Genomic DNA, 25393 nt, shown 5'->3' with positions numbered 1-25393 from the left:
GAAAGGTGCATCTCTACAGCTTTGCCATGAATACTAATATGGGTAAAATACTTCAAATCTCCCTGGGTAAAGGAAAACATCCTTGTTAGCTGGACTTTTAGGTGGGTGTGGGGGTTTTTTTGTTTTGTCACTCTTCAACAGAGCTCCTCGGGTCAGTGTTCTTAGAACTTCTCAACCGTTACCAGTCAGCAGGGATGTGGTGGATCAGAACCACCAGGGTTTGATCAGGAAAACTTGCCTAATTTGGAAATTAGTGAGATAAAAATGAACAGAACTGTAACATTCAGCCAAGCCAAGAGGTCCTGCCCCAACCTGGCGTGAATGCCTGTTGCCAGAGCACAGGGATGAAACGCTAGGGTAGGCTGTCGGGGAAGCTTGTCGGAAAGCAGCATATCATCATCATCATCAATCGTATTTATTAAGTGCTTGCTGTGTGCAGAGCACTGTACTAAGCGCTTGGGAAGTACAAATTGGCAACATATAGAGACAGTCCCTGCCCAACATTGGGCTCACAGTCTAATCAGACTATAAGATCCACCTTGTCCAGGAGAAGAAATTTGTCTTGAAATTCCCCGGGACCGTAGTCAGGCTTGCAGATGACTTGACCTGAAAAATCAATTTCAGCTGGTGAAGAAATTTTGAAGAAGATCCTGATTTGCTAACCGGGAACTTAAATTATCAGGAGCTCATTTGAACTTCCTTTGAAATATTGTCGGATGACTGAAGCAGGCCTGACTGGAGATCTCTTGGGGTGGAGGAACGCTTTGGCCTGGAACGCCCTCCCTTCTCAAATCCACCAAGCAATCACACTCCCTTCCCCCAGCCAAAAGCCTACAGAAGGCACACCTCCTCCAAGAGGCCTTCCCAGACTAAGCCCCCCTTTTTCCTCAGCTCCCCATCCACTCTGTGTTGCCCCAACTCACTCCCTTAGCTCTTTTTCCCCCCATAGCACTTATACATGTATACATGTACATATATAATTCTATTTATATTGATGCCTGTTTACTCATTTTGATGTCTGTCCCCCACCACCCCCAGACTGTAGCCCTGCTGTGAGCAGGGATTGTCTCTCTCTTACTGAATTCATCATCATCAATCATATTTATTGAGCGCTTACTGTGTGCAGAGCACCGTACTAAGCGCTTGGGAAGTACAAGTTGGCAACTATAGAGACAGTCCCTACCCAACAGTGGGCTCACAGTCTAAAAGGGGGAGACAGAGAACAAAACCAAACATACTAACAAAATAAAATAAAATAGATATGTACAAGTAAAATAAATAAATAGAGTAACAAATATGTACAAACATATATACATTTATGCAGGTGCTGTGGGGAAGGGCAGGAGATAAGATTGGGGGGGATGGAGAGGGGCACGAGGGGGAGAGGAAGGAAGGGGCTCAGTCTGGGAAGGCCTCCTGGAGGAGGTGAGCTCTCAGTAGGGCCTTGAAGGGAGGAAGAATTGTACCTTCCAAGTGCTTAGTACAGTGCTCTACACACGGTAAGCGCTCAAATAAGATTGAATGAATGGTCTCAAGCAAGCTGGCATGAATAAAGAACCAAGTGCCACTCCTTGCTATAGAAGGAAAACATAAAATGTCTAGGGAGAGTCATTTTAAACTCTTCTGAGATCAGGATTGGTTACACTTAATGCACTAAACATAGGCTAACGAATTAGAATAGTGTGTTTGAATTGGCGGGTGTTTGTAATAGCGGTTTTGCCCCTTCCAGCATGGAGGCTTGACAATAGATTCTATTCATTCAGCATTCTGAAGGAAGAGTACAGATGCAAAATAACAAATCTACTCAAGACCGGTCTAACTTTGAGTCCCCTCCCCCTTACATTCTTGTAAGGTTTAATCATAAATTGGGTCGTTGCTGACTTCCAAAGAGCCTTGATATTGCCCTGATGGTTCACTCTTCCTATGTTGACTTGGGGTTGCCGACTATCAGCTGGTCTAGGATTGGTTTCTTCCCAGATCCCCAAATAACACACGCCACACAGGCCTGAGTGTAGCCACAATTCCCATTTGAGCTTGACGTTTCTAAAGCCCAAGTGTGGAAAAGTTATTTTCAGATCATTATGTGAACTTGAAATGGAGTCGTTCAGACACCTAAATTGAAGATGCACAGCTGGTATTTGGAAATTTGTGAATTTAAGAAAACTTTCCCCGGCCCAATTATTCATTCATTCATTCATTCATTCAATCGTATTTATTGAGCGCTTACTGTGTGCAGAGCACTGTACTAAGTGCTTGGGAAGTACAAGTTGGCAACATATAGAGACGGTCCCTACCCAACAATGGGCTCACAGTTTAGGTAATAATTATGGTAGGTACTTGTTAAGTGTTTGCTATGTGCCAAGCACTGTTCTAAGCACTGGCCTGTTCTAAGTGCTGAATTGGTTAAGGTAACTTAATTAATAATAATAATAATAATAATTAGGGTATTTGTTAAGCACTTACTATGTGCTAAGCGCTGGGGTAGGTACAAGGTGAGCAGGTTGTCCCACGTGGGGCTCACAGTTTTAATCCCCATTTTAAAGATGAGATAACTGAGGCACAGAGAAGTTTAAGTGGATTGCCCAAGGTCGCACAGCAGACATGTGGCAGGGCCAGGACTAGAACCCGCGTCCTCTGACTCCCAATCCCATACTCCTTCCTCTAAGCCATGCTTCTTCTCTAATAATTGATTTGCTAATTAATTTACTAATGTGACTTCTTTTTTTTTTTCTTTCAGGGCACTTCTGTGTGTCAGACTGTCGTCGTAGGGACTGTGGTCATCCTTCTCTACTCTTCAAGAGCTTGTTATAATTTGGTGATCACAATATCTCAGGATAATACAGAGGGCCCATTTAATTACGGCTGGGATAACCTTTCTGACAAGGTAACCTCCCGTCATAGCGGGTGTCGATGATGTGAGCGTAAGCCACGGAAAATAAGAAGGAGTAAGAGTCTGGATGGGGTGGACATCATCCCCTCCCCGCCCCTAGTCTTGATGAATTGTACTTATTGAGCACTTACTCAGAGCACTGTTCTAATCATTTGAGAGAGTACAATGAGAACGAGATGGCGAGAAGCAGTCTTGCCAGGTGGATAAACCACAGATCTGGGAGTCAGAATGACCTGGGTTCTAATCCTGGCTCCGCTGCGTGTCTTCTTTGTGATCTTGGGCAAGCCACTTCACTTCTCTGTGTCTCAGTTGCTTCATCTGTAAACTGGGGATTACGATTGTGAGCCCTACGTGAGACAGGGACTGTGTCCAACCTGATTACCCAGTTCAGAGTACAGTGCTTGGAAGGTAGTAAACGCTTAACAGTACCATTAAAAATAGTAATAATAATAATACTGTCTTCAAGGAGAGAGCTGGGAAGGTGGCCACTAAGATTATAAATAGAAAGAAAGAGGTGAGAATGTGTACATGAGTTGGTACTTGATTAAGAAGGTATGTAAATTATGCACAGAAATGCAATGTTTGGTTCTAACTTTCTGGTGAAGCTGCAGTTCTGAATGTATAGAAAAGGTGCTGGGTTACATATAGTTAACACGACTTTACTGTGAAATTATAAAGTTGGGGCTAAAGCTTTTGAATAAAACCACTCATAACTCTTTATAATAATAATAATAATAATAACAACAATGATGGCATTTATTATTATTATTTTTAGACTGTGAGCCCACCGTTGCGTAGGGACTGTCTCTATATGTTGCCAACTTGTACTTCCCAAGCGCTTAGTACAGTGCTCTGCACACAGTAAGCGCTCAATAAATACGATTGATGATGATTTATTAAGCGCTTACTCTGTGCAAAGCACTGTTCTAAGCGCTGGGGAGGTTATAAGCTGATCAGGTTGTCCCACAACACAATCTCAGAGGTGGAGTTGGGGGGAGAGAGAGGGGAGAGGAGACGTGAGCCGTGGAGTTGGGGTAAGAAGGCCGGCCAGGTGGAGCCACCAGGTTGAATCCTCCATCAATGGGATTTACTGAGCACTTACTGTGTAGGGAGCACTGCCCTAAGCACTTAGGGGAGTACAACAATAATAATAATGATGGCATTTATTCAGCGCTTAATACGTGCAAAGCACTGTTCTAAGCGCCGGGGAGGTTACAAGGCGATCAGGTTGTCCCACAGGGGGCTCACAATCTTAATCCCCATTTTGCAGATAAGGTCACTGAGGCCCAGAGAAGTGAAGTGACTTGCCCAGAGTCACACAGCTGACAACTGGCGGAGCCGGGATTTGAACCCATGAGCTCTGACTCCAAAGCCCGGGCTCTTGCCATTGAGCCACGCTGCTTTATCCCTGTCTTGGTTCGGTGCGCCTGTTCTAGGCAAACAGAGTGTCCGTATGGCCCGTTCTTCTACAATGCAGGCCTTAGACAAAATGTTTTGGCTGGAACGGTGCGATGGAATTAGGGTACGTTCACCCAGCAACGCACATCTGTCCGGAGAGAATGTGCTGGAATGTCAGAAGAAATGGGTGTGTACGTGTGCACTATCTTGCAAACTTTCCTTAGTATAAGTCCATCAAGAATGTGATCAAACTCAATGGGTGTATCTGATATATATATCTATATCTATCTTTATGTATATATATTTTATATATGTATATATCTTTATGTATATATATTTTATATATGTATATATATATCTTTATGTATATATATATTATATGTATATATATATCTTTATGTATATATGATATATATATCTTTATGTATATATGATATATATATATCTTTATGTATATATGATATATATATCTTTATGTATATATGATATATATATATATCTTTATGTATATATGATATATATATATCTTTATATATGATATATATCTTTCTTTATGTATATATGATATATATATATCTTTATGTATATATGATATATATCTTTATGTATATGTGATATATGTATGTCTTTATGTATATATGATATATATATCTTTATATATATTTATATATATCTTTATGTATATATATTTTATGTATATATATTTTATATATATCTTTATGTATATATCTTTATATCTATATATATCTTTATATATATATATCTTCATATATATCTCTTTATATATATATCTTTATATATATATCTTTATATATATCTTTATATATCTATATCTATATCTCTTTTTATATATATATATATCGTTATATATATCTTTATATATAAATATGTCTTTATCTATATCTTTATATATACATATCAGATCCTGCCTTGAAAATCATAAGGTATCCGCATACCCAAGGGTGTGCCCTGAGGCAGTCGGCTACCTAATTAAGTGCTAGACAACCCCCGTTTCCCCCCATTCCCTTTCAGTCCTAGAGGCTGGTACTCTATTCAGAAGCAGCACGGCTCAGTGGAAAGAGCATGGGCTTTGGAGTCAGAGGTCATGGGTTCAAATCCTGGCCCTGCCAATTGTCAGCTGTGTGACTTTGGGCAAGTCACTTCACTTCTCTGGGCCTCAGTTCCCTCAGCTGTAAAATGGGGATTAAGACCGTGAGCACCCCCGTGGGACAACCTGATCACCTTGTAACCTCCCCGGCGCTTAGAACAGTGCTTTGCACGTATTAAGGGCTTAATAAATGCCATCATCTTTATTATTATTATTGTACTGCCCTAAGTGCTTAGGGCAGTGCTCCCTACACAGTAAGTGCTCAGTAAATCCCATTGATGGAGGATTCAACGTGGTGGCTCCAGCTGGCCGGCCTTCTTGCCCCATCTCCACTGCTCACGTCTCCTCTCCCGTCTCTCTCCCTAACTCCGCTGCCTTCTTTGCTGCTGCCCTCGGCTATCGAGTGTGGTGGGGTGAGGGGATAGGAAGTGTGACAGGCAGGTCTGAAGAGGGGTGGGACACTCCCCTCCACCCCCCCTAAACAGCCCTGGTCATTACTGACCAGAGAAGCAGCGTGGCTCACTGGAAAAAGCACAGGCTTGGAAGTCAGAGATAATGGGTTCTCATCACGGGCTTTGGAGTCAGAGGTCATGGGTTCAAATCCCAGCTCCCCCAATTGTCAACTGTGTGACTTCGGGCAAGTCACTTCACTTCTCTGGGTCTCAGTTACCTCATAAAATGCGGACTAAGACTGTGAGCCCCCCCCCCCCGTGGGACAACCTGATCACCTTGGAACCTCCCCAGCACTTAGAACAGTGCTTTGCACATAGTAAGTGCTTAATAAGTGCCATCACCTCCGCCATCTTTGTATCCCCCCCCCCAGTGCTTAGAACAGTGCTTGGCACATAGTAAGTGCTTAAATACCATCATCACATCTCCATTATCGGGGTGTGTGTCGTGGCTGGCTCTGGAAAAACTGGCTTAATGAAAACAACAATAATAACTGTGGCATGTAAGTGCTTACAGTGTGCCGAGCACTGTTCTAAGCACTGGGGTAGATACAAGGTGATCAGGTTGGAGACAGTCCCTGTCCCACATGGGACTCTCACTCTTAATCCCCATTTTACAGATGAGGTAACTGAGGCCCAGTGAAGTGATTTGCCCAAGGTTGCACAGCAGGCATGGGGCAGGGCCGGGATTAGAACCCACATCCTCTGAGTCCTGGGCCCATGCTCCTTCCGCTAGACCGTGTTGCTTCAATGGTCCACTAGACCTGCCCAAGCCCTCGTAAGATCCCACCTCCAAGAGGCCTTCCCTGACTACTAAGCCATCATTTCCTCTTCTGTGTCACCTGCATGTGACAATTCCTTAAACACTTGATATTCATCTCACCCTCAGCCACAGAACACTTATGTACATATCCTTACTCCCTGCCATTTCCCCGTCTGTAATTTATTTTAAGGCCCATTTCCCCCATTAAAGGGTAAGCTCCTTGCGGGCAAGGATTGTTACTATTACATTACCCCCTCCCACATGCTCAGGTCAGTATAGGGCTCTTCACTCAGTTAAGCACTCAGTAAATATCAGTGGTGGATGAAGGAAAGAATCGTTAGAGCATAGCTGTGATTCCACCCAGCCTCTTTCCATTTTTCCTCAACTCTAACTTTCAGGGGAGGGTCAGTGGACATAATCTGGTTGGATGGGCCAGAGGATGTTTAAAACCCGTTGCAAGGCAGGCTGGATATATATATATATATATTAGCTATTATATATTCCATATATTCCATATTTTATATATTATATTATATATTGGATATAATATATTATATTTTAAATATATTATTTTAGCCATATAATATATGTATCTCTCTCTCTCTCGTTTTGAGGGTGCAGAGCTATCAAAGCAATTGAAGTAGTTTGTCCTGTGGAGAGCTGGCTTTTTAGCTTCTATTTAGCAATCCTCCTCTTTGGCTTAAAGATTATGCAGCTGTTTTCAATGGGAGGTCCATATTAATAATAATGGTGGCATTTACTAAGAGCTTACTATGTGCAAAGCACTGTTCTAAGCACTGGGGAGGTTACAAGGTAATCAGGTTGTCCCATGTGGGGCTCACAGTCTTAATCCCCGTTTTACGGAAGAGGGAACTGAGGACCAGTGAAGTGACTTGCCCAAAGTCACACAGCTGACAGTTGGCGCGGCCGGGATTTGAACCCACGACCTCTGACTCCAAAGCTCTTTCCACTGAGCCACGCTGCTTCTCCAGCGTGGAATATTGCCTTGCACATGGAACTCAAAATGCCATGGGATCATCATCATCATCAATCATATTTATTGAGCGCTTACTATGTGCAGAGCACTGTACTAAGCGCTTGGGAAGTACAAATTGGCAACATATAGAGACAGTCCCTACCCAACAGTGGGCTCACAGTCTAAAAGATCAGTATCAGTATCAGGATCAGTGTTCACAATTTTCAAACTTGGATTAGAAATGTCACTGACAGCTCACTAGCCCCATGACCCCTAAAAGTGGGAAAGACCCTTGCAGAGGCTGTCGTCGACTCTAAGATCTTTCTTGAAACTTACCTACTTAGAGGGCCTTTGGTCTTAAAGAGCCCGATGGGGCGGGTAGAGCTTTAGAAACTGACCCATCCCCTTGTTGTCGCAGGCTCGTGTGGCAGACATCAGCGGAGATGAATATGTAGTGTTTGGAATGGTCCTGTTCCTGTGGGAATTTGTGCCAACCTGCACTGTGGTGCTGTTCTTCCGGGCCCAGAGGCCGAACCAGAATTTGGTATGATGCCGTGAGATGTGATTTACCCGCAGCCCCAGACCCTCCCTTAATTCTCAAATGTCAGTAGTTACCACGGGGGGATCGAAAGTCGTATCCATCAAAATCCCGGCGTCCACCCCCCCCAAACTTTCTGTTCACAGGCCCCTGCTGGGATGGTCAACAGTCACAGTTACAGTTCCCACGCTTACTTTTTCGACAACCCGAGACGGTACGATAGCGACGACGACCTTGCAAGACTCGGAGGTTCGAGGGAAGGGAGGTGAGTGCCACCGAGCCGTCTAGGCATTTGTGTCCCTTGGTGAACATCTGGACACCCCCCCCCCCCCCCCAGTAGTCAGCTACGGGCTCTGAGGGAGATTAATAAACCAGAAAAGTAACCTAGCACCAAATAAGTGAAAACTGTCACTGTTAGGGTCTCGCCTAATAAAAGATGCTGCTATATAAAGTCCAACAGAAATGCTTTGTTTATAGGACAGCCACAGAGTGTAGTGGAAAGAGCACAGAACTGGAAATCAAGGAGACCTGGGTTCTAATCGAAGGACTGGTTTGCTGGTAACTTTGGCCTGTTCACTTAGCCTTCTGGACTTCTGTTTTCTCACCCTCCCTCTTATATTGGGAGTCTAAGACAGTTCTTTTAGACTGTGAGCCCACTGTTGGGTAGGGACTGTCTCTATATTTTGCCAATTTGTACTTCCCAAGCGCTTGGTACAGCGCTCTGCACACAGTAAGCGCTCAATAAATACGATTGATGATGATGAGGTTCCCTCTCCACCTACCCCAATACTTAGCACGTTGTAATACTTAATAAATATTCATATTATTGTTACCAGCCCAAGACTTTCTGACTTTGTCTGGTGACAGAAGTTATAGTTCTCTTTCAGGAAGCCAGGGTGGGTTTATCACATTGCTGTCCGATCAACGGGTCACGAGACCTTAAAAAATAAAGCATAGACTTTTATCATGTTAAAACTTGAAGAAAAGCGGCTAAGCCCAGTATTATCCCAGATGTTTGGAGCCCAGTACAGGTTCCTAATATATTCCATAATCTCTTGAGGGAGGGCCTGCTCCTCCAGGAGGCCTTCCCAGACTGAGCCCCCTCCTTTCTCTCCCCCTCGTCCCCCTCTCCATCCCCCCTGCCTTACCTCCTTCCCTTCCCCACAGCACCTGTATATATGTATATATGTTTGTACGTATTTATCACTCTATTTATTTTACTCGTACATATCTATTCTATTTATTTTATTTTGTTAATAAGTTTTGTTCTCTGTCTCCCCCTTCTAAACTGTGAGCCCACCGTTGGGTAGGGACCGTCTCTATGTGTTGCCAACTTGTACTTCCCAAGCGCTTAGTACAGTGCTCTGCACACAGTAAGTGCTCAATAAATACGATTGATTGATTGAGGGGGTTGGGAGTGGAGATCTAGCATCTCCTAGGGAAGCAGCACAGCATAGTGGATAGAGCAAGGGCCTGGGAATCAGAAGGTCATGGGTTCTAATTCCAGCTCTGTCACTAGGCTCTGTGGCCTGGGGCAAATCACTTAACTCCTCTGTGCTATAGTTACCTCATCTGTAAAATGAGGATTAAGATGGTGAGCCCCATGCGAGACCAGGCACTATGTCCAACCCGATTTGTTCTTATCCACTTCAGTGCTTAGTTCAGTGCCTGGCACATAGTAAGTGCTCAAGATACTATTATTATTATTATTATTATTATTATTATTATTATTATTATTATTACTATTACCACCTCCAAGCACGAGTCCATAGTCGGAGTGAATCGGCAAGTCTCTGGAATCAATCAATCAATCCATCGTATTTATTGAGCGCATACTATGTGCAGAGCACTGTACTAAGCGCTTGGGAAGTACAAATTGGCAACACATAGAGACAGTCCCTACCCAACAGTGGGCTCACAGTCTAAAAGGGGGAGACAGAGAACAGAACCAAACATACCAACAAAATAAAATAAATAGGATAGAAATGTACAAGTAAAATAAATAAATAAATAAATAGAGTAATAAATATGTGGATTTGTGGAATCAAATGGAATTTGATGTGGAATCAGTATGTGGAATCAATATGATGTGGATTCCAATATGTGGAATCAAAGTGGATTTGTCAGAATACAACTAAAGCTTGTTTTTTTTTTTCATTCCCCCACCCTGCCCCTGCTGAGAGCTCACCTCCTCCAGGAGGCCTTCCCAGACTGAGCCCCTTCCTTCCTCTCCCCCTCGTCCCCCTCTCCATCCCCCCATCTTACCTCCTTCCCTTCCCCACAGCACCTGTATATATGTATATATGTTTGTACACATTTATTACTCTATTTATTTTACTTGTACATATCTATTCTATTTATTTTATTTTGTTAGTATGTTTGGTTTTGTTCTCTGTCTCCCCCTTTTAGACTGTGAGCCCACTGTTGGGTAGGGACCGTCTCTATGTGTTGCCAATTTGTACTTCCCAAGCGCTTAGTCCAGTGCTCTGCACATAGTAAGCGCTCAATAAATACGATTGATGATGATGATGTTGACCCCCTTGTTCTTCTAGCTTGAACAACTCCCAGAGCTCTGGTTGGTACGGAACTATAGCCAGCGGTGGCGGCAGCAATTTCGCCGCCTCTCCTCATTTGAACGGCCTCCCGACAGATCCAGTCCCCCTCCTCTTTTCTGCTGGTAACTTGGAAACCAACAACCATCATTTCTATTCGACGCCCCAAAACTGACGACGGCACCGAGAGCCAACATGCTCAAAACGGTTTACATGAGCGTGTGCGTGCGTGTGCGCGGGTGTGTGTTTGTGCGCGTGTGTGTGTGTGTGTGTTCGTTCTAGGCGGTTTAATTCCATCGGCATAAACATTCCAGTTACTTGATGCAGCTAAAAACAAAGCCCTGGAGAGACGGCTGCACTCGGTGGAAGACGAAACGGTTACTCCTGCCTCTTTCTGGAAAAACGAAGCCCAATCTTTTGAAAACTGTCTTGGGAGGAGGAGGGAGGGAAGGAACGGGTCATCGGGATCGTAGAGCTGGATTGTCCAGAACTTCCTGACTTCCATCCAATGCATATTTGCACTTTTATCTTTACATTTTGAAGGAGCTGACCCTGTTCTGCTAGTTACCACACTCCGATGTTCAGAAGGGTTTGTTTTATTGCACTTTCGAGCTGGGAGGCAGGCGTCCTGCCAAGAACAAATATTCAGCAGTATATGTGTAGGCTGATGGTAATAACGTGACAGTTGGGGATGTCCATTCTATTGTGCCCCGTATTGTCCAAGCTTTTCCCACGCGGTACTAAGTGTCTGAACACCGTGGAAAGGGTTCTTAGGGAATTAGTGGAGAGGTCATCTTGGCTAAGCTTAACGTTGCCATGGGATTGCAATAACTCTAGCAGAAGAGTGGGTAATGTTGTTTTATCAAAATAGCAGCTGTCACTTTCTTAAAAAGAAAAGTAAGCTAGTGCGGTCAGAGGTCCTATCACCAGAACCTGTGGTCCAACCCACAGGACAGAGCGCGGTGTCTGAAAGCTGGCCTGAAGAAAACCGTAGTGAGATTGTGGTAGAAACTTCCTGAGGCCAGATAAATTATTCACCGCATGAGATCCATTTGACTAAACTCCGAGCCCGATCGCAGCCTACAGAGTGGTACCTATCTTGGCACTTACTGAAGTCGAAATAGTTGGTACTCCAAGCTGAAACGGTGCAAGTAGCAGGACTGTCTCTAGGTGTAGGAAATCCTGTTCAAATGAACACAAGCGGAGTGCTCCTTGCTTGGAGTTGCCAGCTTCATTAGCGGGGCACAGCAAGACTAGTATTTGCTAAACTCAAGCTGGTGGAAACATTTGCAGAGAGGTGGAAGGGAATGAGCACATTGGCAAACCAACGGTAATCCATCGAAACGTTTGAACCTTTAAATTGAAGCAGTATACTAGCAGGGTGTTGGAGCTAAGTTTAACTATGTAAAATACCCTGCTCAAAACTTGAACCAAGGAGTGGAAGTTTACACTGAGTCTACAGTGGAATTTTTAAAGGCCCCTTTCGACTGGTGTTCTTCTGTGGAAATAGGAACAGATGTTGAAGAACACCAGGCGATTGCAAGCAGATAGGGCGGACTGTGGTTAGAGAGTCAATAACTTGGCAAGAGCCTGTCTCATCTCCTCGAACTTGAACCCAACTGCGTAAATGCTTGACTTCTTGACTTAGTATAGCTTGACTTCTATACTGATTTTGAGATTGTCATACCGTTATCGTTCCACTGCTAATGAAACACGTGTATTTAAAATTAAGAGGGTACGGGGTAAGCAAGACGTGCTTTTGAACTCTAGTAGGCCAATGGCAACATTTCAGTGCAAACGTGATTACGAACGTCAGTCCTAAGTCTGTAGGTATGTCTACATCTTCACTAAGTGTTTTTTTTTTAAATAAAGTCAGGTACTAAACATTAGTGGAAGCTTTGCAGTGCAGACGTAGTAACTTCTGAAATGCAAAAAAAAAAAAGTAGCAACTTAACACTTGCACATAGCTGTGTGCATTTTAAATGCAGTTGCATTTTTTTTAGATTAATTTGTCTCAGTAGCCCATCTGCCACTGTGCTCACTTGAGATCCTGTACTGTAACCGTTCAGAACCTTTTGAATCTCAGTGCTTGGTCCGAGGGTTTCTATCCAGATAAATTTGACGTGCCGCAGCGATCTATCAGCCCGCTCCTCGAGCAGCAAGGTGGCGAAGGCACTTTAGTATTCCAGCATTTGCGGCATGGAGAAATGCATTGGTTTCTCCAGCCCCTTTAATTCTCCTTTTCCAAGTTGAGATTCGAAAGCCTGCTCTCGATCGCTCTCAGACGTACTCAAGTGCTCCCATGTGTCTCTTCCGTCCCCACCCACTGGCCCATGTTTTTGCTTAAAAATTCCAAAGCACTAGGAGCACTTTAAGTTTTGGTCAGGAGGGAAGGGAGTGTTGCAAAACAAAAACAAAAAAAAACAAAGGGCTATGGGCTCACTCTTCATCTTGCACTGAAGCACATACTGACAAGCTTGAGACCTTCCTTTTTGGCTCCTAAATTGGGGAAGTGGGTCGTGTTGTTTAAGTGTTCAGTTCTAGAGCGATTAGCAGTGTTAAGTCTTAATTTGTATGGATGGCCATTCATTCGGGAACTGACCGCTCATTGCAACTGGTCGCGTAGTTTTACGGAAGATGTGATTTATGGCTGAAAAGTGGCTTTCATATGCATAGCTGCCTTTCTCTTTTTTTTTTTCTTTTTTTGTATTTCTCAGCAATGTAATCAGTGGAACACTGACTCCAGAAAAACGCTGTGGCCAATGAATGTACTTGTTGTCTCACTAAATGGTAACAAAGCACTACTGTTGAAATAAAATTGTGGTTTTGTGTTATGTGGAGGTGGGTTGCCTATCCTTTATAAAAAAAAAAAAATATATATATATATATATATATATATATATATATATAATAGACTATACTCTAATTGATCTTGGAGGGCAAAGCCTTCACTGGTAGGGTGACTTCCTATTTTAAATGGGTATAATTCAACTCTTTACCCCACTTAGGTCCACTGCTTGTATGCTTCAAGTAGTTTTATGTAGATCTGCTAACAGGTTTATTTGCACTGCATATTGTTCCTAAGACAGGTGCTGTTAAACTTTGATCGTTCTAAATATTAAAATGTAAAACGTACTATATGCAACTCCTTGATGGTCAGAAAATATCTTCTGTACAGAATTCCACAACCCAGTTTTTTTTTTTAAATCATATCCTCTCCCACCTTTAATTATGATCAGAGGGGAGACCCTTTTATTCATTCAAATACTCGGGGCCTCCATACGACAGAAGTAAAAACCAAAGTAAACAGAGTGAAGCCCCTGCGCGGCTTCAGGTAATTCCAAATTATTATGCTCTTACACTTGCTTGGATGATGGCAATACTATTTTCCACTCACCTGGGACCAGGATCAGGAATTTTAGTACACGAAGACAAAAATGTCACAGGTTTTTTTGGCAATGGTAATCACATTAAGGTAATTTCTAAACATGTTAACTTGGACAAGAACAAGAATAGCTTAGTTTCAAGTCCTCTCACAATTATATAAAGCTCCAGTTCACTACTTATAGGAGAAGCAGCGTGGCTCACTGGAAAGAGCCCGCGCTTTGGAGTCAGAGTTCATGGGTTCGAATCCCGGCTCCGCCACTTGTCAGCTGTGTGACTTTGGGCAAGTCACTTCACTTCTCCGTGCCTCAGTTACCTCATCTGTAAAATGGGGGTTAAGACTGTGAGCCCCCGTGGGACAACCTGATCACCTTGTAACCTCCCCAGCGCTTAGAACAGTGCTTTGCACATAGTAAGCGCTTAATAAACGCCATCATTATTATTATTACTTATCAAGAAAACTACAGCCTGTTATGTAATAGACTTAAGCCTTTAAACCTGCAAACCAAAGTGGTAACTTGTGAAAGAGGCTCTGGCCCAATTTTATTTTAAAGAGTGGGGGCTTTCTTTCAAGAACTACCCTTGGCTCTATAGTACACAATAGGCATGTACTGTTGTTTCACCTCAAAGCGGAGGGTATTTTCAAAAATCAGCCACAAGCCATTTCAAGATATAAGTGAATGCAAATATTACCACGAACTAGTGCTGTCTTCTGTTGTATGCCTCATCCAAAGACTTGTACCATAATGGTAATTAATAGAGAATTGACCCTGGAGGGCAGAGAGGGGAGAGTAGCTTGGGCCAGACTCTTGCTGCCGCTCTGATGCCTTTCCCTGCCATCCTTGTAAAACAGAGTAGGAGAGTCCTGGTCAGAGCCGGGGATTGAGCTGGGAGTCCTGGAAAAGCGACCAAACTTGGGACAGGAAAGCACAAAAACATAATCCATAGGGCTGCTGCAAATGAGCTACTTCAACAGACGGGGCATGAAACTTTTCAACATTTAGCAGGCAAACTTTTCGGGACCGTTGGCTTCTTTGGAAGGTCCGACGCTGAATCTTCAAAATGCAGGAGACAACTGGTCACTGGGGTGAGTTTGGACAAATACATTGTGTTGCAAATTATGGTAATGAGTCCTAATAATCCAGTGGCAGCATTGTTCTTATCAAGTTTTCTTCAGATGCGACGAATGCAGCCGACATCTGGCTTTGCTGTGTAGTCTGAGTAAAAAAAATCCAAACCTAGCCCTCATGGAGCCTCCTGTGATTCAGTCCCGCCTTTATTCAGCATCCCTGTCACCTTCAATTTATACAATATACACACTTTAAACAATTTTTACAAAACATAGCCTTGTATAAAATGGATTCCCAGAAGGCTCCCATTACTATTGTTCCACATAAGCAACCTATCATTTTTGATCATTCATCTTTCCCCCAAAAAGTACACTTTAATATAATCCTTTCCTTAATGAATATCTTGCAACAGATTCCTGAAGTTTTCTAATTCTGTCACACTTGTTGAAATTCTGTAAGAAAGAAAAGGGAAAAAGTGAGGTTCCAAGTGAAAAGAATTTAGTTAAAATATCTTAAAAAAGTGTTTCCTGAATAAAGATGTGTTTCTGGGAGCTAAGGCAAATTTGCATTCTGAATTAATCAATGGTATTTTTTGAATGTTTACTATGTGCAGAGTTCTATACTAAGTGCTTGGGAGAGTACAATATAACAGAATTAGCAGACACGTTCCTTGCCCATAATGAGCTTACAGTCTAGAGACTAGTAAAAGTCACAAGGCCCCACCACTGGGCAGTTTTTCTAAGACATTTTCTTGGTAATAGACTTTAATCATTAATTTTAAAATGCTGATGCTGCCATATAGTTATCCAGACAAAAATCTTAAGGGCTGTGTTTTATTACTACTCCTCAAAAAGTTCAGTATTAAGTCTTAAAAGCTGCCCCCATTAATGATTAAAGGGGGCTATGGAGTTACCTGGAAAAATAAGCCAAAGTGTATCTTTGGCACCTTCTGGATGGTTCTAATCCTATCTCTGCCACTTTTTTTTTAATGGTATTCATTAGGGGCTTACTATGTGCTAGGCACTGTACTAAGCACTGGGGTTGGACACAGGTTCATGTCCCAGGTGAGGCTCACAGTCTTCATCCCCGTTTTACAGATGAGGGAGTTTAAGCATGGAGAAGTTAAATGACTTGCCCATGGTGATGGAGCAGACAAATTCATTCATTCAATCATATTCATTGAGCGCTTACTGTGTGCAGAGCACTGTACTAAGCGCTTGGGAAGTACAAGTTGGCAACATATAGAGCCGGTCCCTACCCAACAACGGGTTCACAGTCTAGAAGGGGGAGACAGACGACAAAACATGTGGACGGGTGTCAAGTCGTCAGAACTAATAGAATTAAAGCTAAATGCACATCGTTAACAAAATAAATAGAATAGTAAATATGTACAGGTAAAATAGAGTAATAAATCTGTACAAACATCTATACAGGTGCTGTGGGGAGGGGAAGGAGGAGAGGAAAAAGGGGGCTCAGTCTGGGCAGAGTCTGGATTAGAACCTAGGTCCTTCTGACAGGCCCGTGCTAAGGGGCCGGGGGTAAGGAGGGATGGGAAGGGATGTGCTTAATAAATACAAACAGAGATGAAACCATGAGATTAAATTTCACAGGGCTCCTAAGTTATTTATCTTAGCAAGAAAAAATTAAGGTAAAGTATTTATCTTTGCATTTTAATGTATGTATAATGGTCATTAGTGTGGAGCTAGGGGGTTAAAATTGCATGGACCAGTAAATTCATTTTAGTGTCTATCAAAGATAGAAGCCGTATGGCCTAGTGAAAACACAGGCGTTGAAGTCAGAGGACGTGGGTTCAAAATAAAGGTAAAGTATTTATCTTTGAATTTTAATGTATGTATAATGGTTATTAGTGTGGAGCTAGGGGGTTAAAATTGCATGGACCAGTAAATTCATTGTAGTGTCTATCAAAGATAAACACTGTATGGCCTAGTGAAAACACAGGCGTTGAAGTCAGAGGACGTGGGTTCAAAATAAAGGTAAAGTATTTATCTTTGCATTTTAATGTATGTATAATGGTCATTAGTGTGGAGCTAGGGGGTTAAAATTGCAGGGACCAGTAAATTCATTTTAGTGTCTATCAAAGATAGAAGCCGTATGGCCTAGTGAAAACACAGGCGTTGAAGTCAGAGGACGTGGGTTCAAAATAAAGGTAAAGTATTTATCTTTGCATTTTAATGTATGTATAATTACGAATTACCATTAACTAATTAATTAATGTTAATTAACATTAACTAACTAATGGTCATTAGTGTGGAACTAGGGTGTTAAAATTGCATGGACCAGTAAATTCATTTTAGTGTCTATTGAAGATAGATGCTGTATGGCCTAGTGAAAACACAGGCGTTGAAGTCAGAGGACGTGGGTTCAAAATAAAGGTAAAGTATTTATCTTTGCATTTTAATGTACGTATAATGGTCATTAGTATGGAGCTAGGGGGTTAAAATTGCATGGACCAGTAAATTCATTTTAGTGCCTATCAAAGATAGAAGCCGTATGGCCTAGTGAAAACACAGGCGTCAAAGTCAGAGGACGTGGGTTCAAAATAAAGGTAAAGTATTTATCTTTGCATTTTAATGTATGTATAATTACTAATTAACATTAACTAACTAATGGTCATTAGTGTGGAGCTAGGGGGTTAAAATTGCACGGACCAGTAAATTCATTTTAGTGTCTATCAAAGATAGACGCTGTATGGCCTAGTGAAAACACAGGCGTTGAAGTCAGAGGACGTGGGTTCAAAATAAAGGTAAAGTATTTATCTTTGCATTTTAATGTACGTATAACGGTCATTAGTGTGGAGCTAGGGGGTTAAAATTGCATGGACCAGTAAATTCATTTTAGTGCCTATCAAAGATAGAAGCTGTATGGCCTAGTGAAACCACAGGCGTTGAAGTCAGAGGACGTGGGTTCAAAATAAAGGTAAAGTATTTATCTTTGCATTTTAATGTATGTATAATGGTCATTAGTGTGGAGCTAGGGGGTTAAAATTGCATGGACCCGTAAATTCATTTTAGTGTCTATCAAAGATAGAAGCTGTATGGCCTAGTGAAAACACAGGCGTTGAAGTCAGAGGATGTGGGTTCAAAATAAAGCTAAAGTATTTATCTTTGCATTTTAATGTATGTATAATTACGAATTAACATTAACTAATTAATTAATGTTAATTAACATTAACTAACTAATGGTCATTAGTGTGGAGCTAGGGGGTTAAAATTGCATGGACCAGTAAATTCATTTTAGTGTCTATCAAAGATAGAAGCTGTATGGCCTAGTGAAAACACAGGCGTTGAAGTCAGAGGACGTGGGTTCAAAATAAAGGTAAAGTATTTATCTTTGCATTTTAATGTATGTATAATGGGCATTAGTGTGGAGCTAGGGGGTTAAAATTGCATGGACCAGTAAATTCATTTTAGTGTCTATCAAAGATAGACGCTGTATGGCCTAGTGAAAACACAGGCGTTGAAGTCAGAGGACGTGGGTTCTAACGCTAGACCAAAATTGCTTGCTACGTGCCTTTGGGCAAATCACATCTTCTCTGTGCCTCAGTTTCCTCAACTCTACAATGGGGATTCCTGTTCTCTCTCCTACTCAGACTGTGATGTGGGGCAGGGACTGTGTCTGACCCGAGTAACCTGTATCTATGTGAGGTCTTAGAACAGTGCTTCACCTATAGTAAGGGCTTAACAAATATAACAATAATCATCATCCTTATTATTGTGTCTAGAGTCCTTGTCTTCATAAGAAATATCCCACCAAGTCTTCTGCAAAATTTGCAACGCACCAAGAAACAAAGGAAGTTTTCCGCCCCTTTGTCGCTTTGGGTGTAGGCATGTTATTTTGCTTATCGAACAGAACAAAAAAAAAAAATTACTCCCAACTAACCTTCCAAAAGCATTAAAGAGCGATACTATTTCTTGTCTTGTGAGGTGGAATCCATAAGAAGGGCCACTTTCTGGAATGTTTTTTATCTGCTTCTCAGAAAATAGGATCTTCAAAGCGGTACCCAAACCCTGAGTCTAAAATAAAGGGGAAAAAAAGTCAGTCAGGGGCCACTAACATAAGAAATAATAGAAATGGGATTTTATTTGATTTTCTTACCTGTAATTTTCCCCAAAGACGGCATTTAAAACAACCAACACAATCCATGATTCGTGAGATGTTTCTAAAATGTAGCTTAAAGTCCTCCTAAAAAATAATTAAACCTGCAATTACTCCAAAGTTATTGTTCCATTCCAATCTATAAAGTTATGGGATCACAAATTAGCTGTTAGCATCTCTCAAAAGGTATTATAAGTTTATTGCAATCCTGGTTTATATATAAAAGAATGGAATATTTGAAGACTGAAGACAATAAACAGCTCCTACAGGCATAAATTTTTCTTGCTAGGATTCGGAATCAGAAAATTCATAAAAATATGCTTTAATCTATGCTCTTAAAATCTATCGGCATTTTTTAACCTTCCAATACAAAGTCAGGAATTCAAAATGGATTTGAAGAGTGCCCTTAAATTAAATATTCACATCCTGCAACTTCCAATGTTCTTTCCACTAGAAATATTACATCTTCCTCGTTTCACTAAAATGCACTGGAACCACAGACATATTTGCTACTGATTCCTCCATGTTTGAAGAGTCAAAAATCAAAGCCAGATTTCTGTAAATTCTAGTAGGTTGGACGAGTGGAATAAATTCATCAGAAACAAAGACATGATGATTTGCATGTGTTTGCTACAGGCTTGTCCAGCACTTAGAAGAGTGTTTTGCACATAGTAAGCGCTTAACAAATGCCATCATTATTATTGTATGCTGCTTAGCTGAACTTAGATCCCTTTCAAATACGGAAGACCTTACGATTGTGGTGTGTTAAGTGCTTACCATGTGCTAAGCACTTCACTAAGCGTTGAGGTAGATACAAGATAATAAATATGATATATGAATATAAATGAACCCCAAATTCAAGTTGATTCCCAACTCCTACTTTCACTTTTTGAGCAAAAGCTCATTAATTGGATTCCTTCCAAATTCAAGCTGATTCCCAGCTTCTGCTTTCACTTTTTGAGCAAAAGCTCATTAACTGGATTCCTCATATTCAGTCGGGTTACATCGGGAATTTTTGACGGTATGATACTAATACTAATGATGGCATTTATTAAGGGCTTACTATGTGCCAAGCACTATTCTAAGCGCTGGGGAGGTTACAAGGTGATCAGGTTGTCCCACGGGGGGCTCACAGTCTTCATCCCCATTTTACAGATGAGGGAACTGAGGCCCAGAGAAGTTCAGTGACTTGCCCAAAGTCACCCAGCTGACAGTTGGCAGAGCCGGGATTTGAACCCAGCCGGGATTTGAAAACAGACGGTAAGCTTCTTGTGGACAACATACGGGTCACTTCTTTTGTACTTCCCAAGGGCTTAGTACAGTACATTAAACCCAATGGGCACCCAATAAGTAATATTACTACTACTAAACTTCTCCGTATCAACAGTGAACTTCACCTGCAAAGAGCAGAGACAAGTGAAATTCATTCATTCAAATGTATTTATTGAGCAAAACACCGTACTAGGCGCTTGGGAGAGTACAATATAACAAGAAACACATTCCTGCCCTCAATGATCTTGCAGTCTAGAGGGGGAGACAGACTTTAATATAAATAAATAGATAAATTTATTACTCTATTTATTTTACATGTACATATTCTATTTATTTTATTTTGTTAATATGTTTTGTTCTCTGTCTCCCCCTTCTAGACTGGGAGCCCACTGTTGGGTAGGGACCGTCTCTATATGTTGCCAACTTGTACTTCCCAAGCGCTTAGTACAGTGCTCTGCACACAGTAAGCGCAGTGGTTTGCACATAGTAAGCGCTTAATAAATGCCATTATTATTATTATCATTCTTATAAATACGATTGATTGATTGATTGATAAATACATTACCTTGAGTTTATTAGCTTCCTTTCTATTTCCAGAAAAAAATGAATTCTCATCAAAGTGCAGTGGAAAAGATCTGAGTGAAACACAGAAAAAGGTTTCTTTTTGGAAAATGACACATTCATTCACATTTTTGGCAGGCATATCATTTAAAACCCTCCTGATGCGACATTTTGCCATTGCGGTTATTGTGACCGTGTCCACGACTGTTAACATAGAGCACTGAACTTTATATCTTCCTTAGCATTCCCATGCATAAGTCCACTCACTTTTTTAGACAGTATTGTGTGTGTAGATGTAAGTGCAGAGCACTTAGTACAGTGCTCTGCACACAGTAAGTGCTCAATAAATACGATTGAATGAATGAATGAATGAATGAATGAATGTAGATGTATGTTTGTCTCCCTTATTAGGGTATTAAGCTCTTTGTGGGCAGAGAACAGGTCACTGTTATTGTGTATTTGGGTGCTAAATAAGGGCTGTTACCATTACTACTACTACTACTACTACTACTAGAGGGGGAGAAATCCAGGATACTGCTGTGTAAAACAAAGACCAAATTCTCACCTCTCACACCAAATATTTTAACGCTATTTCACAAAGCGGAATAATTACGATAGAAATGTAATTGAAAAAGAAGAGTTTTCAGGGAAATAGATTCACCTTAGCAACCACAGCTTTACAAATATTAATATTTCTAAAAGGGCTAAAATCACCTTAGCAGCCACAGCTTTACAAATATTAATATTTCTAAAAGGGCTCCCCTGGTTTTTCATCATTTTCCCAACACTCTTTCCACCTTCTAAAATCATCTAATTAAGAAGCATTTAGATATGTTTGTAAGTTGCCACATTAATTGTTAGTGATGGTATATTATTTACTTGGCTTCTTGAAGTATTTCCAGGAGTAATTCTTTGTTCTCTGTATCTTGAGTTTTATTTCCAGTGAAGAGCTGAAAATCAGGACGCTCGAAGAATGGTAATATTTTAGAGAGAGCCCTTAATTCTATCAAGTAGAGAAAGTATAAATTCTTAAGCCTTCTTGGCCCTTCTCCTTCAGTCAGAACTGCATCAAACCTCTGCTGAAATTCAGTAATATTGTGTCCCCACTTCTTTTCTAACCAAGTATCTAGGACAGGGGGAAAAAAAAACACATTTTTGAACATAAGGCTTTAAACATACAATTATTTTCTTTTCTACTAATACTAGGTTAGAACCAGGTATTACAGGAAAGTTTGCATTATTGAAGATATATAAGAGAAAAAGGAACTGCAATAAATCACTTTGGATAAATCTAGCTTTTGTCAAATTATAAAAATATCCAGCCTTCTGTATCTCACTTGGGAAAAAAAAAGGGGGGGGATTGGAAGTAATTCCACGAGATCCCAGAAAGGTTTGCAGAACCAAAATGACTATCTTTCCAAAAGTAAACATTCACATAATTCGATGATCCATTTCACATTCACCACAATGAATTCTAAATATCTTGCAAGGGTTTGCATTCCGATATGTTTACCCTCTTAAAATTATTGATCCGGCTCCTTTTATTCACGTCCCCCCTCCGCCCCATAGCAGCAGCGTGGCTCAGTGGAAAGAGCCCGGACTTTGGAGTCAGAGGTCATGGGTTCAAATCCCGGCTCCGCCAATTCTCAGCTGTGTGACTTTGGGTAAGTCACTTAACTTCTCTGGGCCTCAGTTACCTCATCTGTAAACTGGGGATTAAGACTGTGAGCCACCCCGCGGGACAACCTGATCACCTTGTAACCTCCCCAGTGCTTAGAACAGTGCTTTGCACATAGTAAGCGCTTAATAAATGCCATCATTATTATTATTTATGTACATATTCACAATTTTTAAATTTATATGAATGTCTGCCTCCCTCCTCGACTGTAAACTCGTTTAGGGAAAGAACCTGTCTACCAACTCTGTTATATCATACTCTCCCAAGTGCTTAGTACAGTGCCCTGCACACAGTAAGCGCTCAATAAATATGACTGGCAAATTGATAGAAATGTGTTTCAAAGAATTTCCGTTTCATTTCCATTTAGGGGATAGAACACAGGCCCGGGAGTCACAAATTGATAGAAATGTGTTTTAAAGAATTTCCATTTCATTTCCATTTAGGGGATAGAACACAGGCCCGGGAATCACAAATTGATAGAAATGTGTTTTAAAGAATTTCCATTTCATTTCCACTTAGGGGATAGAATACAGGCCCGGGAGTCAGAAGGACCGGGGTTCTAATTCAGGCTCTGCCACTTGTCTGCTGTGTCACCTTGGACAAGTCACTTAACTTCTCTGGGCCCCAGTTTACTCATCTGTAAATGGGGGTTTAAACTGTGAGCTCCACATGGGACAGGGACTGTGACCAACCTGATTAGCCTTGTATCTATTCCACTGCTTAGTGCTTGGCACACTGTAAGTGCTTAACAAGTATCATTATTATTATTATTATTTATTATTATTATTGTTGTTGTTGTCACACTGTCCAAAGTTCCAGATGCTGGAGGATAGATGGCAAGAGGTAACCACTACACTGGTCCGTAAACAATACACTGGTCCTTCAACCACTTGGCACACTGTAAGTGCTTAACAAGTATTATTATTATTATTATTATTATTATTATTATTATTATTATTATTGTCACACTGTCCAAAGTTCCAGATGCTGGAGGATAAATGGCAAGAGGTAACCACTACACTGGTCCGTAAACAATACACTGGTCCTTCAACCACTTGGCACACTGTAAGTGCTTAACAAGTATTATAATTATAATTATTATTATTATTATTATTATTATTGTCACACTGTCCAAAGTTCCAGATGCTGGAGGATAGATGGCAAGAGGTAACCACTACACTGGTCCGTAACCAATACACTGGTCCTTCAACCACCTCTGTTGTTCCTGGATCCAGAATGGGGGGAGAGCTCATAAATTCCCATAGGAACGGAACTAGAAACAAGAATAAAGGACTTTTGGGTTCCCCCCTTCGTGTCCCAAGAAGAGGTCACCTACCTTGTAAAAGATACCTGGCACTCAGATGAATGTTGATGCTCGCATGGAGACCAGAAATGAGTTTGTAGAAAGCTCTTTTTTCTACACAGAGGCCTGAAAGAATTGGAAAACGAAATCTTATCCACAGTTGTCATCTCCTCCTTTCTCCTGTCCTCCTCCCCATCGCCCCCGCCCTACCTCCTTCCCCTCCCCACAGCACGTGTGTGTATATATATATATATATATATATATATATATATATATATATATATATAAATAATAAATCTGAACATATATATATTGTAATAGAATATATATGTATTCCATATATATTCCATATATATACATACATATATGTATGTATATATATGGAATATATATGGAATACATATATATTCTATTACAATATATATGTTCAGATTTATTATTTATATATATATACAATATATAGATAGATTCTATTACAATCTATATATATATATGTTCAGATTTATTACTCTATTTTACTTGTACATATCTACTATTCTATTTATTTTGTTAATGATGTGCATATAGCTTTAATTCTATTTGTTCTGAGGACTTTGACACCCGTCTTCATGTTTTGTTTTGTTGTCTGTCTCCCCCTCCTAATAATAATGGCATTTATTAAGCGCTTACTATGTGCAAAGCACTGTTCTAAGCGCTGGGGAGGTTACAAGGTGAGCAGGTTGTCCCACGGGGGGCTCACAGTCTCAATCCCCATTTTACAGATGAGGGAACTGAGGCCCAGAGAAGTTAAGGGACTCGCCCAAAGTCACACAGCTGACAATTGGCGGAGCCGGGGTTTGAACCCATGACAGGGACCGTCTCTATACGTTGCCGACTTGTACTTCCCAAGCGCTTAGTTCAGGGCTCTGCACACAGTAAGCGCTCAATAAATACAATTGAATGAATGAATGAATCTCACTATATTTATTTTATTTTGTTAGCATGTTTGGTTTTGTTCTCTGTCTCCCCCTTTTAGACGGTGAGCCCACTGTTGGGTAGGGACTGTCTCTATATGTTGCCAATTTGTACTTCCCAAGCGCTTAGTCCAGTGCTCTGCACATAGTAAGCGCTCAATAAATACGATTGATGATGATCTGTGGGATTCATTAATAAGAAACAGCACGGCCTATTGGGCCTGGGAGTTAGTGGATGTGGGTTCTAATTTTGGCTCCACCACCTGCCTGTTGTGTAACGCAGGGCAAATCACTTAACTTCTCTGTGCCTCAGTTTCCTCACCCGTAAAATGGGGATTCAATGTCTGTTCTCCCTCCTACTTGGACTGTGAGCTATATGTGT

General features: G+C 41.2%; 2 protein-coding genes across 2 annotated transcripts in view; one reads left to right on the top strand and one right to left on the bottom strand.

The window, feature by feature from the left end:
- Positions 1-13508, top strand: part of GPR137C (G protein-coupled receptor 137C) — a 30639-nt gene extending 17131 nt beyond the window's left edge. The window contains exons 4-7 of the mRNA XM_038756830.1: positions 2738-2884; positions 8003-8128; positions 8269-8387; positions 10675-13508. Of these exons, the coding sequence (XP_038612758.1) occupies positions 2738-2884; positions 8003-8128; positions 8269-8387; positions 10675-10849 (567 nt within the window). The 3' untranslated portion in view covers positions 10850-13508. The remainder of the gene's footprint in view (positions 1-2737; positions 2885-8002; positions 8129-8268; positions 8388-10674) is intronic.
- A 933-nt stretch (positions 13509-14441) lies between these two features.
- The window catches only part of ERO1A (endoplasmic reticulum oxidoreductase 1 alpha), a 44976-nt gene continuing 34024 nt past the window's right edge, over positions 14442-25393 (bottom strand). The window contains exons 11-16 of the mRNA XM_038756729.1: positions 24092-24184; positions 21957-22203; positions 21082-21151; positions 19245-19331; positions 19029-19162; positions 14442-15580 (exon numbers count right to left, since the gene is read on the bottom strand). Of these exons, the coding sequence (XP_038612657.1) occupies positions 15520-15580; positions 19029-19162; positions 19245-19331; positions 21082-21151; positions 21957-22203; positions 24092-24184 (692 nt within the window). The 3' untranslated portion in view covers positions 14442-15519. The remainder of the gene's footprint in view (positions 15581-19028; positions 19163-19244; positions 19332-21081; positions 21152-21956; positions 22204-24091; positions 24185-25393) is intronic.

Source organism: Tachyglossus aculeatus, chromosome 14 (genome assembly GCF_015852505.1).
Source record: "Tachyglossus aculeatus isolate mTacAcu1 chromosome 14, mTacAcu1.pri, whole genome shotgun sequence".
Lineage (NCBI taxonomy): Eukaryota > Metazoa > Chordata > Mammalia > Monotremata > Tachyglossidae > Tachyglossus > Tachyglossus aculeatus.
Note: the sequence above shows the minus strand (reverse complement) of the source record. Positions and strands in the feature narration are given on the sequence as shown.